Source organism: Coptis chinensis, chromosome 7, assembly GCF_015680905.1.
Source record: "Coptis chinensis isolate HL-2020 chromosome 7, ASM1568090v1, whole genome shotgun sequence".
NCBI classification, from domain to species: domain Eukaryota; kingdom Viridiplantae; phylum Streptophyta; class Magnoliopsida; order Ranunculales; family Ranunculaceae; genus Coptis; species Coptis chinensis.
Window position 1 is genome coordinate 89,865,428 of NC_141462.1, and position 22,544 is coordinate 89,887,971.

General features: G+C 34.2%; 1 protein-coding gene, 1 long non-coding RNA gene and 2 pseudogenes across 5 annotated transcripts; all 4 read left to right on the top strand.

Annotated features, from left to right (window-relative positions):
- The first annotated feature begins 1,756 nt into the window (after positions 1-1,756).
- Positions 1,757-7,802, top strand: LOC147489837 (inactive receptor-like serine/threonine-protein kinase At2g40270; annotated as a pseudogene). The gene is made up of 9 exons (XR_015201155.1): positions 1,757-1,984; positions 2,065-2,203; positions 2,827-2,898; positions 3,112-3,256; positions 3,351-3,491; positions 4,399-4,996; positions 6,100-6,290; positions 6,376-6,508; positions 6,968-7,802. The product of XR_015201155.1 is annotated as an inactive receptor-like serine/threonine-protein kinase At2g40270 (transcript).
- Positions 7,803-8,570: 768 nt separating this feature from the next.
- Positions 8,571-9,472, top strand: LOC147489838 (non-classical arabinogalactan protein 30-like). Its single transcript, XM_086571596.1, has one exon. The coding sequence runs from the start codon at positions 8,872-8,874 to the stop codon at positions 9,382-9,384; it is 513 nt and encodes a 170-aa protein (XP_086427722.1). The 5' UTR covers positions 8,571-8,871; the 3' UTR covers positions 9,385-9,472.
- A 193-nt stretch (positions 9,473-9,665) lies between these two features.
- LOC147489839 (uncharacterized) lies at positions 9,666-12,280 on the top strand. Of its 2 annotated transcripts, XR_015201468.1 has the most exons (3): positions 9,671-10,002; positions 10,857-10,980; positions 11,970-12,280. It is a non-coding gene; the product is annotated as an uncharacterized LOC147489839 (long non-coding RNA). The 2 variants fall into 2 exon arrangements; XR_015201467.1 differs by lacking the exon at positions 10,857-10,980 and having other exon boundaries at positions 9,666-10,002.
- Positions 12,281-19,725: 7,445 nt separating this feature from the next.
- On the top strand, positions 19,726-21,610 carry LOC147489840 (non-classical arabinogalactan protein 30-like; annotated as a pseudogene). The gene has a single exon (XR_015202017.1). The product of XR_015202017.1 is annotated as a non-classical arabinogalactan protein 30-like (transcript).
- Positions 21,611-22,544: the final 934 nt, after the last annotated feature.

The following is a 22,544-nucleotide window of genomic DNA, read 5'->3' on the forward strand; positions in this document are numbered from 1 at the left end:
CCACAAAGGGGACTTTTCTTCTGTTTTTAAGATAATTTAGCTAATTTTCATTTAACGGAAGCATATAATAGCTGTGAAATCCATCTCAAAACTATTATCGAAAAAAAAGTCCATCTCAAAACGACGTGATGAAAGGATACGACGGTTAGCTCTCAACTTACTCTATGTGGCTGGGGTCATGTAATTGACTTTTCAAGGGAATGAATGCTCTGATATTGAAAGTGTACTTTCTTTGGATAATAATTAGCAATACAAAGTTTCTCACAATAATGTCGAAATAGTAGCAATCAATCAGCACACAGAAACGACTAATGCTATAGTAATTTGCTTGGAAGTGTATAAACAGATGGATACTTTATATACGTTATTATAACATTATTTTGAATTTTGATACTCTGCACAAATGACGAGAATATTCAAACACCATATTTCAATCTTCAAAAGTTCTGATTGCCCATAATTACAACAGTCAGCACAGCAATTAATTAGGTGATTTAATCGGTCACTCATCAAAATGCATTGAGCAGTATCCAGTCCAATTCTGACAACTAAGTCCAACAACAATAGCCCAATACACTCCCATTAACGCATACCAGCTACTATTTTTTTCAAACTTTTTTAGCTGGTATCATCTCTTCATGAGACTGAACCAAAAAAAAAAAAAAAAAAAAACAAAACAAAAGTTTTAAGTCATGTTCATTCATCTCGAGTTGTGAATCAATGAGAATTAAAGTTGGCGACTTCACCCAATTCGAGTCGTGTCTCGTTTGAGTATAAATTTGATTGGGTTGATTAAACTTGATTATGTTGATTAAATTTGATTGGGTAGAAAATTGGATTGATTAAATTTGATGATTTCAAACTTGATGTTTTTTTTAGAGTTTGGGTGGAAGATTGAATTGATTAAATTTGTGTTCGAGTTTGCCCAAATTTGATGAAGTCGTTTTCAAGTTTGAGTTTGAGTTTGGGTTGATTAAGTAAAAGTTGATTTTTAAAATGAACATCGTAACAAACAAATTGATTTTTTTAAGTCCAAACGACCCAACTATGTCGCCTAAGAGAGTCCCCAAACGACTCCGCCATATTATCCTGGAGACTGCCCAAATGACCCCACCATATCGTCTAAAGAAAAACAGTTTTTTTGTCTCAAACGACACGCGCAGACCACTTGAGTGTACACTCAAACTACATGGTGAGGTCGTTCGAGTGTATGCTCAAGCTATAAAGACCGTTTCACTCAAACGACCCGAATAGTTCATTATGGTTGGATTAGTTGTTGGGCCTAAACTTTGATGGCAAACTTGTAATATGGCAAGTTTGCCCAATCATTTGATGAGTGCCCAATATAAGACCCCATTAATTATACTATTTCATACGTCAACACAATATTTCACTCCATTTTGTGCTAATACTAAATACTAATACACACCACAAGCTAAATACTGGATAGCTCACAAAACACTCAAAATATTGCGTTTGGACCTTTGGCCCGATGTTATCGGTAATCCGTCCTTGTTAAAAAAAAACAATTAAACATCACATGGAACAAGTGGTCTTCGGCCGCTTTTTATATAAATAAACGTGAAAATTTAACACAACACCATAGTCCTCTTTTGTCTTCTTCTTCTGAAATAGTCACTGCCGGCACCTGATACTTTTTTAGTAAGTCTCATTATTATTTACTATATTTTGTATGTATCGGGTTTGTCACTTGTTAGTTAAGTCAAAGTACATAAAATAACAAAAACGGTGATATAGACACGCGTTTTCAGTCTAAATAAGTCTGCAATAATGTGAACGCGCCGAAAACTTATATTCCTGCCAACTTATTTACTATGAAATCCAACAAGTGAGATATTTTTTTTCCTGTTTTGAGTACATGCAGATTAAGTTAAAGAAGCTATGGATGATGAGTTTCGGATTGCTTTGTTGTTGATTACTACATGTTTGTTGGCTCAGTGTTGTTGGTCTCTAAATGATGAAGGTTAGTGATTTTGATGATTTTAGTTTGTTGGGCTTTTAGATGAATGTGTTTTGAGAGATGGTTTGGAATTTGTTTTGCAGGTTTGGCATTATTGAGGTTTAGAGAGAGAGTGGTGAGTGATCCTTATGGTGCTTTGTTGGATTGGAATAGGAATTATGGGGAGGAGAATCCTTGTTCTTGGTTTGGTGTTGAATGCTCTGATGGAAAAGTTGTGATTTTGTAAGTAAAATTGTTGATTGTAAGGTATTATATTAGTGATAGCCTAATTAATGAGATGATCATTGTAGTCCAGAAGCAGAAATATCTCTGTATACATTGATTATCTTGATTTTAGACAAAATTAGCTAGTCCATTGTCGATAAACCTTTTGGTTTATTGTGTTTTTTGAATATATATATTGTTGTGGACTTGAGGTACATTATTCTAATTTATTGGATGTGTAACATATCCAACTTTGGTGCATTTCTTTCTAATTGCCCCAATTGGAAACTTTGTAAATCGTGTATCCTAGGTTTGTTATGATTCTGAAAATTTTAACAGCAATGAGCAAGTTGATTGACACTAAAGGGCTTATCAAAAAAAAAAAAAAAAAAAAAAAATTGACACTAAAGTCTGTAGACATGTTATGGATTTTTAGGAATTGGTTATAAGAAATGGAATTTCTTCAAAAAGAAGCCAAAAGTATGCTTGGACTTCTACCAAGTTTCTGAAAACAACAACACATATCATTACAAATTAAGAAACCGTTGTGTAGCAATGAATGGTAGATGAAGTATGACATAGTGCTATATTGGTGTATAATGTGGTCTCTGAAGAAATATTTCTCACACTTACACTTACAGGAACTTGAAGGATCTTTGTCTTGGTGGAACGCTGGCTTCTGAACTTGGGAATCTTGTACACATTACATCTATGTAAGTATATCAAAGTTGCAACGAAGTCTGAAACAATGAATATTCATATTGATCCCAGCTCAGTGGGTATACATGTGCATCACATATATCAGGTGTTTATGATTGCATCCTTACAAATCTTATTGAAGCATAAATGACGAAAATTGCTAAGAACAATGGACACACATTTCTTTTACTCATTCGTTTTAATATGGGAGCTGTGCTTTGATGCAGTGTTTTACTTAATAACTTTTTTTTTTGGAGTCATCCCTGAAGAGGTTGGTGAACTGAAGGAACTGGAGATGTTGGACTTGGGATACAATAACTTCAGAGGATCAATTCCAGCCATCCTTAGCTCTAGCCCGTCCTTGACTATCCTGTAAGCTAATGCCTACAGCTATTAAAAGCATAAATTAGACTCCTTTTTTCTTCTCTGTACTTAAACTAACTCCCATTTTTCAAATCTGTTTCAGCCTACTCGACAACAACTATTTCCTAGATACCTTATCTTCTGAAATGCTTGAGCTTAATAAGCTTTCTGAGCTTCAAGTAGATAAAGACCTACTGTTCAATGCTGCAATGAGCGCATCTTGTGATAGAAGACCCTTTGCATGGTAAGTTCTTATGAAAGCTTTCTCTTATGAAAACACAAGCACATATGTATTACCACTGGCTTAATGGTACAAGTAGCACAAAGGTTCATGATAATAATCAATCTCAATTGGTCTCACCTAAGAACTCTCATATACCAAGTGGTAAAAAGAAATTCAATATGTTGAAAGGAGAAGAATACAGTGTGGTAAGAGTGTTAGATCATATAGAAATGTCGCACCACTCTTTCGACTGCCAACTTGAAAAATTAGTTCTACTTGTGGAGCATTTGCAACTCACATGTATCTTCATAATCAACTAAATATAATGAAACCAATGAAGAATGAACACTACCTGTGATTGTGTTGTGGGTTCTACTTAAATATTGTAGTGCTTTAACAGATGAAAGTATTGAGCATTACCATTTGACGTAATTAGAAGTTCAGATTGTAGCAACTTTCATTTTATTGACGCATTGTGCTGTTGGCATTTCGTTAAAACACTGATATTGAATAAATTCGCAATTATTATCTTGGTAAATAATTTGTTTTGTTGAAACACTCACTTAAATAGACTAATTTGGGGAACACATGCAAAGCACATATGCGCACACTAGCTAGAAAATAAAGAACAAGCAAGTAAGAATAAGTAATAATAGCCCAAGTCTTCAGGAAAGTATGTATCTCTGATGCTCATTCATATTAGATTTTAGTTGAGGAGATCTCTTGGTTGTGGCACCGAAAGTTTGTCTAAAAGCACTTTCATTTGTCCCATCACCCATTTGTATGGGTCTGGAAGGTAGACATGTGCTATCTGTCCTTCAGGCTCTGCAATTCTTCTTTACTAGGATTTACGTGTAATGATTAACAGAGATCTTAGTGAGCATTTTATTTTCAGTGGGATTCCTGACATGGATCTTATCTCTTTTAGGAACAATGTCCAAGATGACAACCTACTTCATGTTAGGATGCTACAAGTTGTACCAAAAGGACAGACCCACAAAAATCCTTGTCTTCACAGTCCACAGCATCGTCACGATCAGCTTCTGATTCAAACGGACAAACACGGCAAAAATCCTCATCTTCACAGTCCACAGCATCATCACGATCAACATCACCTTCTCGTTCCCCACCAGTGTCACCTTCATTCATCTCATCGCCATCACTGTCACCATTTTCTCCTTCCCGATCTCCGTCATCATCCCCACTGACATCTCCTGCACCCTCACCTGCGCCAACCCCAGATTTGACTTCTGCCGCTCCAAAGAATATTCCCACTGTCATTGCTTTGCCTCCATCTCACCGTATGTCCCCACAACTGCCACCCTCAGATAGCCCCTCGCAAGCAAGAGGGACTGTTTCACACTCAAAACAAGGAATGCAATGGAGAATTCTATCTGGAGCTGCGGGAATTTCTTTCCTGCTCATTTCAGTCATTGGTTTATGCTTCTGTCGTGGGAAGAAGGTGGTTACTGTTAGACCCTGGGCCACAGGGTTAAGTGGGCAATTGCAGAAAGCATTTGTAACAGGTTCGTCCTCATTCTAATTACCTCAGTGCAATTTGTTTCTTTACTGGATAGTGATATACTGATATGTCTAATATTAAGTCAATTGCCAGTGAAGTGACTAGATATTGTTAAGTGCAACTGAAGGTTCTGCCATTTTCTTGGTCGTATGGATTCCACATAATCCTAAAAGAATTTTAAACTATTTCGCACAGATATAGGACTCTCATTTAGCTCCGACACAGCATGTTTCTGTTTTGTATCTTCGAAACTGGAGAGAGAGAGAGAGACTATTATTCATCTTCCGACTTTTGAATCCTTTTAGAGAATTCAATCACCAGGCTTTGTTTAAAGTGTGAGGTTTCGACTTAGAACCCAGATCATCTGCAGTCAAGAGTGAAGGTCCAACATCCTTCTTTCTTGCTTAACACCACAAAATACTACCACTTCCTGACATATACTTCACTTGTTGTTGTTTTTCTGACTAAATGGTTAGTTAGTTATAAAAGATTAAAGATTATAAAGAATTTATTCATATATGTAGTTGTCATGAAAAAGAGGTGCATTTCAATACCACTTAATTGTTCTTCCCAGCCATTTTATTATGGGCCAAGGATATTTTTGGACTCCTGAGTCCATGAGGAAATGCTGACAATATTTATTACTTGTTAAACTTAGTGATATGTTGAAGATAAATTAACATTTGCAGAGATAGCTTTTGATCCCCCAATCCCTGAATCCTAAATTTTACCTTTGTTATATCCACCTCGCACCCTTTAGCCCCAGCAGCTTCAACCACATGGGATATGGTAAACAAAAGAAGCAATGAAGGGACTCACGCTCGCTAGCAGCTCAGACTGTAACTCACATACCCACACCAACCCATGCAACAAGTGGTAAACCTCTAGTTGCTTTACTTGAAATCATTTCAATAGGCCCGCATCTAAGTTCGTTTTAATACCAGTCTCTTTTAGCAAGGCATGTGCACAGATAGGTTCTTATCCCATCCTAATGCATGTATCCGTCGTGCTTTGTTTGCTCTCTATCTCTTTATAGGTGCACACTTATACTTTTATGTAAGATATATTTTTCTCCGTTTACATATAATTGATGGGGGCTGCAATTAGGTGTTCCAAATCTCAAGAGATCAGAGGTTGAAGCAGCTTGTGAAGATTTCAGTAATATAATTGGATCTTCGTCAGAAGGAACAGTGTACAAAGGAACGCTATCGAGTGGAGTTGAGATAGCAGTAGCATCCACTGCAGTGACATCTGCCAAAGATTGGTCCAAACAGTTTGAGGCAGAATTTAGGAAAAAGGTATTCCATCAGCAGAGTTCAAAAAATCTTTTGCAATGTATATACTCTAGCTAGAGTCCAAACTCTATTTTTATTGTGGTTTCAGATAGATACTTTATCAAAAGTTAACCACAAGAACTTCATGAACCTTCTTGGGTATTGCGAGGAGGTTAAACCTTTTACCAGGATGATGGTTTTCGAGTATGCTCCTAATGGAACTCTCTTTGAGCATCTGCATAGTGAGTATCCTTTTTCAGTCCTCATGGTTTCTATAGAGGAATACTATATGTACTTATTATCCAATATTTAGTCTGTACTTTCTCTATCAGTTGTTTGCCAAGTCAACTTTAATTTTATTAGTGGCCTGGTGTATTATTTATGTATGATTGGTTCAATATACTATATTTTGAAATGTTAACGACTAAGTCTCTTTTGGAAGCAAATGAAAATTTTGAATAGATTACTATATTTCATGTCTTATGCCGTGCAAATATGTAGTACGATCATTCCGTATTTTGGTATCGAAGGGTTGATTAGTATTTTTATTTTTTTTCCGGATCAGAAAAGTATGATTAGTGTCTTTAACCACTAAGCATGAGCCAAGGCATTTCACTTCTTGTCCCATGAAACTATGAAAGTACAGTTTTAGAATCTGAAGTTTCTTAAAGTTGCTTATCCATTTCTTTGTCTGTTTGCAGTAAAAGAAGCAGAACACTTAGACTGGGGTGTACGTCTGCGGATTGCAATGGGGATTGCATATTGCCTTGAGCATATGCATCAGCTTAACCCTCCTGTAATCCATAAAAACTTGCAATCTAGCAATGTGTATTTAACTGAAGATTATGCAGCCAAGATCTCGGATCACAGTGTATGGAATGAGCCAGCTATGGCCAAGATGGGGTCAGCAGGGACAGAGTCAGTTGACACATTGTCACCAGATCTCCAGACCAACATTTACAATTTCGGCATAATATTGCTGGAGATGGTAACAGGTAAGCTTCCATTTTCGGCGGAGAATAACCCCATTGTAGAATGGGCATCAGAATATTTGAGAAAGGGGTCACCTGTTAGAGACATGGTAGATCCAACCCTGAAATCTTTCTCAGAGGATGAGCTCAACAAACTATGTGAGGTGATAATGTCATGCATCCATGGTGACCCCAAGCAGAGACCAACAATAAGAGAAGTGGTAGCCCGTTTGAGAGAGATTGCCGCAATTACACCAGATGGAGCTACACCAAAAATATCTCCTCTATGGTGGGCAGAGCTGGAGATTATTTCTGAAGCAGCAGGCTAAGCGGTGTAACTTTATGCCTTTCAATTGTGGAATTGCTATAGTCCTGTAGTCCTTTTTTTCTGTTTGCGGGCAGCTGTATTAGGTTGGTACTACTTGTACCTTGTGGGAGTAACAAGATGTTATGTAACTAATGTATATAAATGAGAGAATTGTGTTGTGTATACTAATGTACCTTTCATACTCTGTAGAAGTTTGCAAAAAATGTATAGACGAAATACACAAGATTTTATCTTCAACTGTCACTCACTGTTCCCTTTTTGTCAAGTTCGCGTATCACCTAATCTGGGTTTACTTTCAAGCTTCTATTTCAGCTGTCTCTACAGTGGATGCGTGGACTTCCTCATTTATATTAGGCTGAAATTGTTTTTCAATAACCACTTCTGTCGGAACCCAGGTACAGATATATGGCATACAATCCAGGGAGGATCTTATATGCAAGTACTGGCTTTCAGCAACCTAGTGACCACTCTTCAAAGATTACTTGGAAACACAGTAAACGTAGTTTGAACAGATTACTTTACAGAGACCAAAGTATTGCTGTATTGAAATATAACTTCTGGATTTTCTAGCATGGTTATAAGTTTATAACCCGGCCTATCAACAATCTTTTTTATGTTTTAAGTGAACTTGGCCTACTATCATGAATTATAGTCGGTACCTATTCCGTCAGCTTGAGGTTGAACTGGATCAATTAATCAGTTCACCTGCAACTGCCCTAAAGAACTATTTACAGTAACCTAAATCTATGAACTGGATTCAGGCAAACTACCTTGGTCTGATGTCAAACAATAAGCTAGGGATGCAAGCCATCCACCTTTAACATGTTAAAAAGAACATAAACCTAAGATAAGCCATAGGTGCTACTTTAACGTACAACAACAAATCTCCCACGATGAGGAGTGAGGACCATGACCACCATGGTTCTTTATTAAACAATTGTGGACCAAAACTAGTACTCTAAATTACTACAATATATATGTCTATTATATCAATGGCTTTGTGTCTGACAGCAATAATCCTTATTAAAATAAGTACAAAATTGATTCCTATCCCAACCAGAATGAAAATGGCCTTCTCGTATAGATAGATGAGCTCCATCAATACAAAATTTTGCTTACTGAGAAAAAAAAAAGACGGGCTCCAAGTCTCCAACACCAATAGTTAAATGAATGTGTTGATCACGTAGTGAGAAAAAATGAACTATGCAACACTATATAAAAGCTTCAAACATTCCCTTTCTCTTCATCCTTCACGTATCTTCTTTAGCCTTTTAGCTCTTAATCATCGCCAATCCTTCAAGAAGATATGGCAAGACAACAGCTTATCACTGCTATCTCTTTGCTTCTTTTATCATCAGCCTTTGCTTTCGTTAAAGGTTTCGAAGAATCCTCATCAGAAGAGAACAAAGTCGGTGTAGTGGTGGAAGGCATGGTTTACTGCCAGAGCTGCAAATATTATGGAACATGGTCTTTAACTGGGGCTAAACCCGTCCCTTCAGCCAAAGTGAGTGTTACCTGCAAAGACCATAAGAACCGAGTATCTTTCTACAAGGCATTTCCCACAAATGAGAATGGTTATTTCTATGGCCAACTTGATGGATTCAAAATGAATAATTGCATCTTAGACCATCCCCTCCAGGCCTGTGTGGTGCGCCTGCTTTCCTCTCCTGACTCTAACTGCAGCAGCATCTCCAATATCAATGATGGAATTAATGGTGCCCCTCTTCGGTATGAAAACAAGAGGTTGTTTGGAAAGAAGTATGAAGCAGTGGTGTATTCTACAGGACCGTTGGCATTCCTTCCTAGTCGCTGCTATTGATCATATATCATGGTCATACTTTCTTCTTTGGCGTTGTAGTTTTTGGTTGATTTTAATAATTTTGCCATTTTGTCTGAATAAATGGGAGTCTTTTACTTTATCCAAAGTTATGAAATGATTTTTTTTTTTTGCTACAACATGAAATGATTTTTCAGAGTACATGGATCTTGTTTATTTATTGAACGGTTCTAAAATATCTATTCACATCAACAAGCTAACTACTGGACCTCGCTTAGTTCAGAATCTGGATTACATCAGTGTTTGGGTCTGAAATAGGATGATGTGACATATCACGGGTTTCGATTTAGAAACAAACATAAATATTGCTCAAATCAAATCACACATTACATATCGGGAAAAAATTGAATCACACGTTTGTTGCAAACTAATGAAATGCACGTGTGCGAGTAACTTGAAGTGTTACCAGAAATGGCACCACACAATTTTGCTAGCTAATCTTGTAACTGTTGCTGTTTGCGGCATGGTGCTGGTTTCACCAATGTTTGGGCTGGTTTCACCCATGTTTACTAGCAAATTAGTGAGATATTGTGAGGAAACCAAAAAAAATGACGAAAAAATATAGAAGTTAAACCAATGTAGATTACACAAAACTCAAAGGTAAGTTTCAATCTTTTCAATGGTTTTTTTTTTTAATATCATTGTATCAAGTTGAACTATTAAGGGTCTAATGCTGTCACGCTTTCACGCCCATTTTAGCGCCACGATGAAGTAGTTGATGATCAAACTTACACAAGTGACAAGTCTGCTATTGAAAATAGAGTGGATTGTGTTGTTATATGCAAACACTGATCTTCTTGTTTATAAGAATAAATGCTCAGTTTAGTATTTACTCCAACCCTCAGCTGAGAACTACCACTAACTGCAAAGTGATCAAGTATATGATTGTTCCTTTCTGGTAGCAAAACGCATCTCTTGTCATCCTCCCGAATTCCTATTGTTGCTATCATATTGTTACTTAAATAGAGAGGCATCTGGTATTCGGATGGACCCAACTAAAACGGTACTGCTCCGGAATGTATCAATTGATTTTTTTTTTTGAAAATTATCAGAACAGTTGGCAACAATTAGGTTATTATCTTATATATAATGCGGAAACTTGGTTTCGACACATTAATTCGCCATGGAAGAAGTAAGATTTCTCTTTCGTTTCTCTCAAATTTTGTAGTTATTGGAGTGTTCATGTAGTTCATGCATTTTGCTTCATTACTGTTCTGTTTCTATTCCTATTTCTGCCATCTGCTTCATTACTGTTTTATTTTTTATATATATTGTTATTTGGTTTTGTAGCCTAAAAATCTGATAAGAGAATTATCGTTTTGATAATACTCACTGAAATATTAACTAAGGAAATTGACATACAATGCTTCACAATGTGACGTAGTTTACTTTATAGAAATTTCTATCTAAATTATAACATTAACTTTCTTTTTTCTTGCATTTTTTTCAATTAGTAATCTTTTACTCTCCCGAAGTTGTGCATTTACAACCCAAACACGGCGGGGTATCAACTTATTGCGACAGCCTAGAACACAAACACCCCAGTTCTAGAAGTGCCTCGCAATCATATAAATTTAGGTAATAAGTGCTCACCAACATTTATGTAACGATTTAAAATAATTTCCTTCTCGATCAGTTTAGCATTTACTTCTCTTACCATGCCGTTCACATCTAACTATCTTTGGTTCCTAACTATCTTCGGTTCCTGGTTTTAATTGTATTCGACATGTTTTATGTTTTGCAAATTTTTGTTTAGCATGTACACACATTTTTCTGTCATCTATTACAAAGTCAAGTATATTTCCAGTATTCCATGGATTCGGAAACTGAACTGTTTTAGGCCATATGTACTTTCTGATATATAAAGTCATACGTGAAACCTGGTACAATAACAAATTAGAAGCTGGCATATTGTGCAAGAACTTCATTGTGTTTTCCAATTATTTGTTTGATTAACAACAAAAGATGGATGCATAATACATTGCTAATAGATTGATTTATTTCATCATGTTTGGTTTTGCATACTTGCATACATTTATTTCTTAAGTGATTTCCAAGTTCACAATAATCTGGGATTCATATTTCTGTTGCTTTATCAGGTTCTCTTCTTTCTTTTCATTTTCTTTGTCCTTATAATCTGATTCTACTCCTCTTTTTTATTACATTGTCACTGTGGAGGGTGATTAAGCTCGATACTTTTTCTTCACCATAGCTGCCTCGGGTTTCTTCATATGGTTGCTAATCCGAAGTTGCATGGATTTTGATACAAAAATGAAAACTTATCCAAGGTGCATTGGGAGGGTAGTGCTATCAATTTTCATGCACCTGTACTTTATTTTGCTTCCATGGGATTCCTAATACTAGCCAAGAGATAACCTACATAACCTATTCCGTGAAACTAGATTTCAGTATTCATGGATTAACGTTAGTGAGAAAGTTGGTTATGTGATAATAGTGACTCTAATAATTATGCCTTCAATGTTGTTAAGCGACTTGAGCAAGCTATATCTTATTTATCGTCATAGCTTCTATTATTGTCATTGATGCTGTTCTCTGGACTGGTGCAGTTGATGGAGTTGGAGGATGTTGTTAGTGCGACTTGAGCAAGCTATCTTATTTATCGTCGTAGCTTCTGTTATCGTCATTGCTGCTGTTCTCTGGACTGGTGCAGTTGTTGGAGTTGGATTTCATGAAAAGGGAAAGGTTTTGAACTTGGTCAAATTCCTACAGTTTTGGCTTATATACCTTCTGTTTTAGTACTCATCCTGTTTTCCCAACATTGTATACTACTATGACAGACATAAAGCAATTCACTAAGGTACAAAAGCAACTCAAAAAATATTTATTCAGTTAGTATGAGTGCAATTTTTTTTTGTGACTTTGAATGTTCATGTACTTGGAAAAATAGAAAGCAGGTAATTTTTATTTTTCGTTTAAGCCCTTGCTGTGTTATCCTCACCTATACCGACATGTTATCTTATTATAAACTTTCTATTGGTTGCGTTATTTAACTAATGTGCAGTGAATCCTGGAGTTGCTTTGTGTCTTTACGATCAAGGAAGATAAAACATTTATGGGATAGAAAAAGAGTCGGAAAACAAAGTTTAAGCATGTATCTGCTCTGATGGGTACAATTTATGTGTTTCCTTAATATATCACGGTTTTTATTGCTATTCCACACCTGGTGAATGCATCTGCATACTTAGTGATACTAAGCTATTTTCAAATGCAGTTGTTGTTTCGGTATTTAAATCAGCAGATGCTCAATGCACTTGATATAATTGATCAATAGTAAAACTAATTGCCGCAAGGGACTCTCTTAGGCAATTGTAACTCCAAATTCTCATTTCATGCGTCGTATATTAACTGCTTTCATCATGCACTGAACTAACCATGGTTTCTCTTGGTTATACTGAAATCAATATTAGGTCTGTACTCACATCCGTGGAGATATATATTGATATTGACAAACTAATATTTTCATATCGATCTTCTTGAACACCCTAGGTTGCACCAGTATGCCGCAGAATGTCTAAATCAATAAGAATAAGGTCGACGAAAGTGGCTATCCTGTTCAGTCGCAACTTAGATGCTATAAAAATTGGTTTTACTTTTTATCTTTAGAGCAATGTGGTCTCTACTCCTGATGTTGGTTACATTCATTTCTTTTCCCCAGTCCCGCTCGTTCCACTACCAGCTTAGTTTAATCAATTTCATTGTTACAAACATTGAATCAGATTTGCAAATGAAAAATGATACTTATGACTCATATTTTCTTTTGAACCACCAAATTATAGGATATTATTGGTTTTGGTGGAAATCTGTAGTTCCATAATATTGTTTGTTGAAGTGATTATCTATTAAGTTTCATAACGCGTGCAACGTACAACGTATGTGCCCATTTACTAGTAGTCTACTATCTATATACTAAAGCAGAGACCTCTAATTGAGGATTTTCTCTTTCCTATGTGGCACTCTAATATGAGAGAGTTAGTTTTTTTTCTCTCCTATGTGGCACTATAATATGAAAGATAGTCTTTTCTAATAGCCTACAATCTCACATACATAGAACCTCTTATGAGAGTTTGAGTGTATTTCTAATTATTATATTTGGAGAGTTTGAGTGTATTTCCAATTCTTACATATTTGATCAAATAAAAAAAATTGCTAAAAAATAGGTGATTTGTAAAAGGTAATTTCCTATTATGAATCAAACACTTTTAGTGTTCCAATTCTTATATATTTGATCAAATAAAAAAAAATAGGTAATTTGTAAAATTCCTTATTACAAATCATACAATTTTAGTGTCTATGATAAAACACCTAACTTATTTCAAATATATTCTTAACACGGCCCTCAAAACATAGTTAAAAACAATTATAAAAAAAATAACATCACAAAAATATATAATAGAAAATGAAAAAAAAATAACGGCAAAGCAATAATGACAAATATTTTTAAAATTGCTAAAAATAGGTGATTTGTAAAAAGTAATTTTCTATTACTGAATCAAACACTTTTAGTGTTCCAATTCTTATATATTTGATCAAATAAAAAAATTGCTAAAAATATGTAATTTGTATAAACTAATTCCTTACTACAAATCATACAATTTTAGTGTCTATGATAAAACACCTAACTTATTTGAATATATCCTTAACATGGCCTCAAAACATAGTTAAAAACAATTATACAAAAAATAACATCACAAAATATATAATAGAAAATTTAAAAAAAAAAAAAAAAAAAAAAAAAAAAAAAAAAAAAAAAAAAAAAAAAAAAAGCAATAATGACAAATATTTTAAAATATATATAATACTGAATGAAACTAACGTAAAAAAACAATTAATGGGGAACCGAAAACTGGATGCAAATGTATCGAACTAACCTCAAATAGTATTTAACGGAAAATCAGAAACTGGATGCAAATGCAAACATTAAACTAATCTTAAAAAGTAATTAATATAAAATTGGAATATATATGGATACAACTGTATTAAACTAACCTCAAAGAATAATTAACGGAAAATCAAAACTTGGATGCAAATACATCAAACTAACATAAAAAAATAATTGTCGGCAAATCGGAAACTGGATGCAAATGCATTGAGCTAACCCTCAAAGATTAAATTAATAGAAAATCAGAAACTGGATGCAATTGCATTGAATTAACATCAAAGAAAAATTAATTATTAATTGGAAACATGATGCAAATGCGTGGAACTAATATTAAAAAATAATTAATGGGAAATCGGAAACCGGATGGAACTGCACTGAACTAATCTCAAAAAATAAACTGGATGCAAATGCATTGAACTAACCTCAAGAAATAATTAATGGTAAATAGGAAACTGGATGCAAATTCATTGAACTAATCTCAAACAATAATTAATGAGAAATCAGAAACTAGATGCAAATGTAACTTTATCAAATAATAAACGAGAAATCAGAAACTGGATGCAAATGCATTAAACTAATCTCACAGAATAATTAATGGGAAATCAGAAACTGGATGCAAATGTATTGAACTGATCTCAAAAAATAAATAACGGGAATTGGAAATTGGATGCAACTGTATTGAACTAACCTCAAAATATAAATAACTGAAAATCAGAAACCGGATGCAAATACATTAAACTAACCTCAAAACATAGTTGGGTTATATATTGTGGGAATGTCTCGGTAAGTATAATTTTGCATTTAAAATGATGTTTATCTTATCTCTTCCCGTATGATTGGGAACTCTTTGCTATTCAAGTAACTACAATATATATGAACTTCACCTTATTAGGCAATCTCACAAAACTTCAATCAAACTTCTATTATTAAACAACAAAATGAAGTTGAAGGGTTTTATTAAAGGTACACGAGTTATTTTTTTTTAATGGAGAATAAGGTTTTCACGTTGTAAGAAATTTGGTTGAGTGATCAATATAATATTAATATATAAAAGTTTTGTATATTTACAAATATTTTTCAAAATAATTAATATAACAACACCCGTTCGTAGATAATCTTTGAAGATTCTACATAGTAAGTCATGCATAATTTAAAGAATAATTAATGGGAAATCGAAACGGTAATCTTCAATGATCACACATAGTAAATCAAACATAATTGACTTTTTATGTCATGTTTGCAAGGACACTCTGAGATGGATCAAGTAGAAGTTGGTATTATACACCACATTGGATAATTAAAAGGAAATCGAATTGGAAATTGGATTCAAATGCATAAACTGAGCTCAAAGAGTAATTAACGGAAAATTGGAAACTTTATGCAAATGCAATAAACTAAACTAAAAAAGTAATTAACTAGAAATTGAAAACTGGGTGCAATTGCATTAAACTAACGTCAGATAATAACTAAAGGGAAATTAGAAATTGTATACAAATCCTTGAAAAATATTTAATGGGAAATCGGAAACGGTATGCAAATACATCAAACAAACCTCAGATAATAATTAATAGGCCGAGAAATCGGAAACTGAATGCAAATACATTGAACTAAACTCAAAAAATAATTAACATAAAATAAAAAACCGAATGCAACTGCATTAAACTAACCTCATAGAATAATTGGTGGGAAATCGGAAACTAAATGCAAATGCATTGAAATAATCTCAAAAAATAATTAACGGGAAATCAGAAACCAGATATAATTGCATCGGACTAACTTCAAAGCATAAATAATCAGAGACTAGATGCATATGTATTGAACTAACCTTAAAGAGTTATTAACGGAAAATCGAAAACTAGATCCAAATGCAATGAACTAATCTCAAAGACTAATTAACGAAACATTGAAAAATGGATGAAACTACACTGAACTAACCTAAATGAATAATTATCGGGAAATTATAAATGTGATGTAACTGCATTGAACTAACCTCAAAAAATAATTAACGGGAAATCGAAAACTTGATACAAATGTATTGAACTAACCTCAAAGAACAATTAACATAAATTCGGAAATTGGATGCAACTGCATTGAACTAACCTCAAAGAATAATTAACAAAAAACCAAAAACTAGATGCAATTGCATTAAACTAAAATAAGATATTAATTAATGGGAAATCAGAAATTGGATGCAAATGCATTGAAATATCCTCAAAAAATAGTTAACTGAAAATCGAAAGTCGAATGTAAGCAAGATCAAGACCTAAAAGCATAAATGTCGGTGTTTTTAGCCTTCTCATATGAGTAATTACGAGTAATTAGAAACCCAAAATGAAAGTGAGTTTAAAAAAAACAAACTCTTACATGTATGCAAACTATATAGAAATTGTAAACTATCGAACTAACCTAGAAAAAACAATTAATGAGAAATCAGAAATTGGATCTTGGATGTATTGAACTAACCTCAAAGAGTAATTAACGAGATATTAGAACACGGATGCAAATTCAATAAACTAATCTCAAATACTAATTAACTAAACATAAAAACTAGATGCAACTGTCTTGAATTAACCTTAATGAATAAGTAGCATTGATATCATAAAATGGATGCAATTACCTTGAACTAACCTTAAATAATAATTGATGGGAAATCGGAAACTTGATGCAACTGCATTGAACTAACCTCAAAGAATAATTAATGAGAATTTGGAAACTGGATGCAACGTACTACATTAAACTAACCTCAAAGAATAATTAATGAAAAATCATAAACTTGATGCAAATGCATTCAACTAATAACCCTAAAATATATTTGTATTATATGTAGGGGGAATAAATGTCTCGACAAATATAGTTTTGCATTTTAAGTAATGTTTATCATACTTCTTTTATTGTGATTGGGAATGCCTTGCTATTCAAGTAGCTTAAATATTATCTTCACCAAATTGGACATTCTCAAAAAACTTCAATCAAACTTCTATTGTTAAAACTAACAATGAAAAGAAGTCGATGAGTTTTATCAAAGTTTGATGCTTCCTTTTTATAGAGAATGGTGCAAGAAATTTAATTGAGTAATTAATATAATTTTCATATCTCATAGCTATGCATAGTTGCTAATATTTTTTAGAATAATTTAATATAACGGCACCGTTAAGTAGGACACGTTCATGTGATAAATCTTTTCAAGTGAGAGTGGTGTATTCTTTGAGGATATGGAAACAATCAATCTATTTTAGTGATTTGTACACATTAGTACATAATTTGGCGGTGATGATTTACCATTAAATCACCATAAATCTAATAAAACTATTATACAAGCTAGATCGAGTTTAAGATAATTCTATTTGAAAATTACGGATTAATATCCTAAACCACCAAGTGAAGAGGCTATCTCAATTTGATCCCTTAGTTTCCAAGTACTTATACACCATAATCATTTGCTCGGCTATCTCAATTTGATCCCTTAGTTTCCAAGTACTTATGCACCATAATCATTTGCTCATTAACATATTTCGGTTTATTTTCAATAAAAATATATTTTGATTCGAAAATTTGCTGCTAAATCACCATAAATCTAAAAACACTATTATACAAGCTAGATCGAGTTTAAGATAATTTTATTTGAAAATTATGGATTAATATCCTAAACCATAAAGTGAAGATGCTATCTCAATTTGATCTCTTAATTTCTAAGTACTTATGCACCATAATCATTTGCTCATTAACATATTTCGATTTATTTTCAATAAAAATATATTCTGATTCGAAAATTTGTGTGAGACATTTTATAAAGCCTTTTCAGCACACAAAATATTTAATAGATCCCGGGCGTATGCCCGGGTCCAAAATCTAGTTCAAACTGAAACTGAAGTTATTGGTTTCAAAAGTTCAGTCATTGAGACAGCTCTGGCCTCTGGCGCTAGCTCCGTACATACCCAATGATGGCAGTACCTAGACTAAAATGCTATGTGTATCGAGAAGCAAGAAGGCTCCTGCCATTGGTTGCATTAAGATTGCGATTACAATATATGTTGCACGGACGCGGACGCGGACACTGACGCAGATACGGACGCGGCGACTCGGTTATATCTCAAAAAAATAGAACGCAAACGCGGCAAACGGCAAAGGACACGGAAATTAATTAATATTTATAAATTTATTTTATATAAATTAAACATTAAAAACTAAATTAAATGTATCAATATTCATAAATTCAAAACTAGTAAAAATAAATAGCCACAAAATTAAGTTTAATATTTTCTAATCAAATTTTAAAAACATGTCATAAGTCTTAACAAAACAAAAAAAATGAAAAAATTGAGTTTTTTAATATTATTTTGATTTATTTTTTATTTTTTTAGGTCAAAATCCGTGTCCTAACCATATTGATCGCGTCCTGACTGTGTCTTGACCCGCGTCCGGTTTAGTTGACCACATCTTGACCATGTTAACCGCGTCCGACGCGCGTCCATACCGCGTCCGTGTCCGCGTTCAACGCGTGTTCGACGCGAACACAACCTATTAGGAGATGCGTCCGTGCTTTAGAGATTGCAATGTAAGATGCAAATAAACTATACATATCTATATATAAACTGTAGGGAGGAGTTCTAGGGACATATTTTATCTTGGCACATAAACAAACTCAAAATCGTTAGGACATTTATAAGTTTTGGATTAAGCTAATTTTTTGTAGATATAATCTCATAACTATTCTAAACATTGTTACAAAATAATCAAAAAAATTTAAACTTGTCAAATATAGTATCAAAAATAGTGAAAATGAATGGTCTACAATTAGTCAAATTTTGTAAATTGCTAACTATATTCGGCAAGTTTGAAATTTATTGATTTTTTTGATTATTTGTGACAATGTTTAGAATAGTTAAGAAATCATATCTACAAAAAATTAGCCTAATCCAAAACTTATAAATGTCCTAACAATTTTGAGTTTGTTTAAGTGTTAAGATAAAATATATTCCTAGAACCCCTCCCTTAACTGTATACTTCTTCATGCACGTTGCAACACAGTCGTGAGACGCCCAAAATAAAAGTAAAAGTAAAAGTAAAAGGGGAAAAAGAACCATTAAACATAACAATAAGTTTTATAACAAAAGCCATACTTCTTTCACATGTAAATGCAACATCACGTGAATATGCGCCTGAATTCACATGATGGACAGCCCACAACACACATTCGAATTCTCCTCTCTGAAGAACTGCAATGCAAGGCAGTGGAGTACTTGAGTACTTGAGGAACTGCAAAGAGAAATTTTACCAATTATCCTATAATAATGATCAGAGGGTAAGATGTTTACTTGTTAGTTGTTACTGTTACTGCTATAATAAACTAGATATTTCCTATCCGAATGTATAAGTATTGGCTTCAAATATCATCCAAAATTTTCAAACACAAGCAAGCCCAGTAAGGTTGTAAGGAAACTGTCCATTTCTAAAAGTTGAGTAATCAATTCGATGGTTCATGCCAGGGAGGAGAAAATTGGAGCTAACTTTGCTCCTGAATGCTGACAGAGGTCCTGTTAAAGAGATGTACCAAGTTACATAAGTTAGTTAAAGACTTGACGGTCTTCATAGAATTACACTTCCGCGTAGAAGGTACAAGCACAGAGCATCAACATGAGAGTAAAAGTTTCATTATCTTTTTCTTCACATGATATAGTTGTACACTAGTTGTTCTAATTCTTCTTTTCAAGTTTTCAGTACTATAAAATCAGCGACAATGCATTTTAAAGGGCTTGGCCCGTTACTAGACTAGATACTCAAACTTCTAACCAGGGATATTCAAAACTTATTACAACATAGATTGCATACTCCATAAATCACCTTATCACCTGTACAAACCACTAAGAACTAATGATGTTCAAAAAAGTACGAAACAACTCAAAATGGATTAATAATTAACTTACAGTTCTTATACTCACTTTTTGTGGTTTCCGATGAAAATGGAAGGAATATGGACGGAATTTTTGTGTATCCTCTCTGAATTTCATGATTGGCGAGCCTTGCACATCCTGACCATCAGATCCAGGAGCTATTGGAAATATGAAAGCATCTTGACAGTTGCTGCCATCAATTCCATCACTACATTCGCTATATTCATCATCAACAAAAAAATTATAAGTTTCTTGAGGAGGCGACCGTGTTTTGGTTTCAAGTCCAATAGATGCTGCTGGCTTTGTAGTATTTATAAATGCTGAACTTGAGGGTACAACAACAAATCTACTGTGAACAGGATTCAGGCAATCTACCTTGGTCTGATCTCAATCAATAAGCTAGGGATGCAAGCCATGGGTGCCACTTTAACGTACAACAACAAATCTCCCACGATGAGGAAAGAGGATTGGCCCATGACCACCATGGTTCTTTATTAAACAATTGTGGCACCAAAAATAGTACTCTAAATTACTACAATATATGTGTATTATATCAATGGCTTTGTGTCTGACAGCAATAATCCTTGTTAAAATAAGTACAAAGTCTACTAAATTGATTCCAATCCCAACCAGAAACACTTATTTAGTTTTGAACAAATGAAAATGGCCTTCACGTATAGATAGATGAGCTCCAAGTCTCCAACACCAATAGTTAAATGAATGTGTTGATCACGTAGTGAGAAAAAATGAACTATGCAACACTATATATAAGCTTCGAACATTCCCTTTCTCTTCATCCTTCACGTATCTTCTTTAGCCTTTTAGCTCTTAATCGCCTACCCTTCAAGAAGATATGGCGAGACAACAGCACATCATTGCTATCTCTTTGCTTCTTTTATCAACAGCCTTCGCTTTCGTTAATGGTGTCGAAGAATCCTCCTACTTGGAATCAGAAGAGAACAAAGTCGATGTAGTGGTGGAAGGCATGGTTTACTGCCAGAGCTGCAAGCATTACGGGACATGGTCTTTAACTGGGGCCAAACCCTCCCTTCAGCCAAGGTGAGTGTTACCTGCAGAGACCATAAGAACCGAGTATCTTTGTACAAGGTGTTTCCCACAAATGAGAAGGGTTATTTCTATGGCCAACTTGATGGATTCAAAATGGACCAGCACATCTTAGACCATCCCCTCCATGCCTGTGTTGTGCGCTTGCTTTCCTCTTCCGACTCTAACTGCAGCAACATCTCCAATATCAATTATGGAATTGATGGTGCCCCTCTTCGGTATGAAAACAAGAGATTGTTTGGAAAGAAATATGAAGCTGTGGTGTATTCTGCAGGACCATTGGCCTTCCGTCCTAGTCACTGCTATTGATCATCTGGTTGTACTTTCTTCTTGGCGTTGTAATTTTTGGTTGATTTTTGGAATGTTGATTTTACCATTTTGTCTGAATAAATTGGTGTCTTTTACTTTATCCAAAATTATGAAGTGAATTTTCAAAGTACATGGATCAAGGGGAATTCTCAAAGCACAGTTATTTTGATTTTATAATTTAACAGTTATAAAATATCAATTCACACCACAAATCTACTGAACCTCGCTTAGTTCAGAATCAAGATTAAATCCGTGTTTGGGTCTGAAATAGGATGATGATGCTCAAAATGTGACATATCATGGTTTTCAATTTAAAAACAAACATACGTATCGCTCAAATCGAATCACGTGCACATTACTCATCGGAAAAAAATAGAATCACACGTTTGTTTGTTGCAAACTAATAATGAAATGCAATTGGTATGAGGCCTATGCCTATACAAGTAGATATGACACAAGTAAATCACACTTGATATAATGTTCTTTATATGAGTAACTTAAGCTCTTAAAGTGTTGCCTGAAATAAAACCAAAGTAGATACACAATTTTGTATTCACTGTTGGTTGATGCTGGTTTCATCAATGTTTACTAGCAAATTAGTGAGATATTGTGAAGAAACCAAAAAACTGATGAGAAAATATTAAAGTTGGGAACACTAACCCTACGACAAACCTCAAATGTAACCATGTAAGTTTCTACTCATCGTTTCAATCTGTCTTTATTTTATTTTATCATAGCAAGTTAGCAACTCGTTATATGCCATAATTCGTGTATTCTTCATATTAAAGGAGACTGTCTAATTCTGCATATTGTCAATGCTTGTCATGTTCTGTCACAAAGGTAATTGCCCATCTTAGTGCCACGACGAAGTCATTGATGATCAGACTTACAGAAGTCAGCTATTGAAATTAAAATAGAGTGGATTGTGTTCTTATAGGCAAACACTGATCTTCTGTTTATGAGAATAAATGCTCAGT

Excerpts from the sequence above, each read along its gene's own strand:
- LOC147489838 (XM_086571596.1), top strand. The coding sequence starts at position 8,872 with ATGGCAAGACAACAGCTTATCACTGCTATCTCTTTGCTTCTTTTATCA.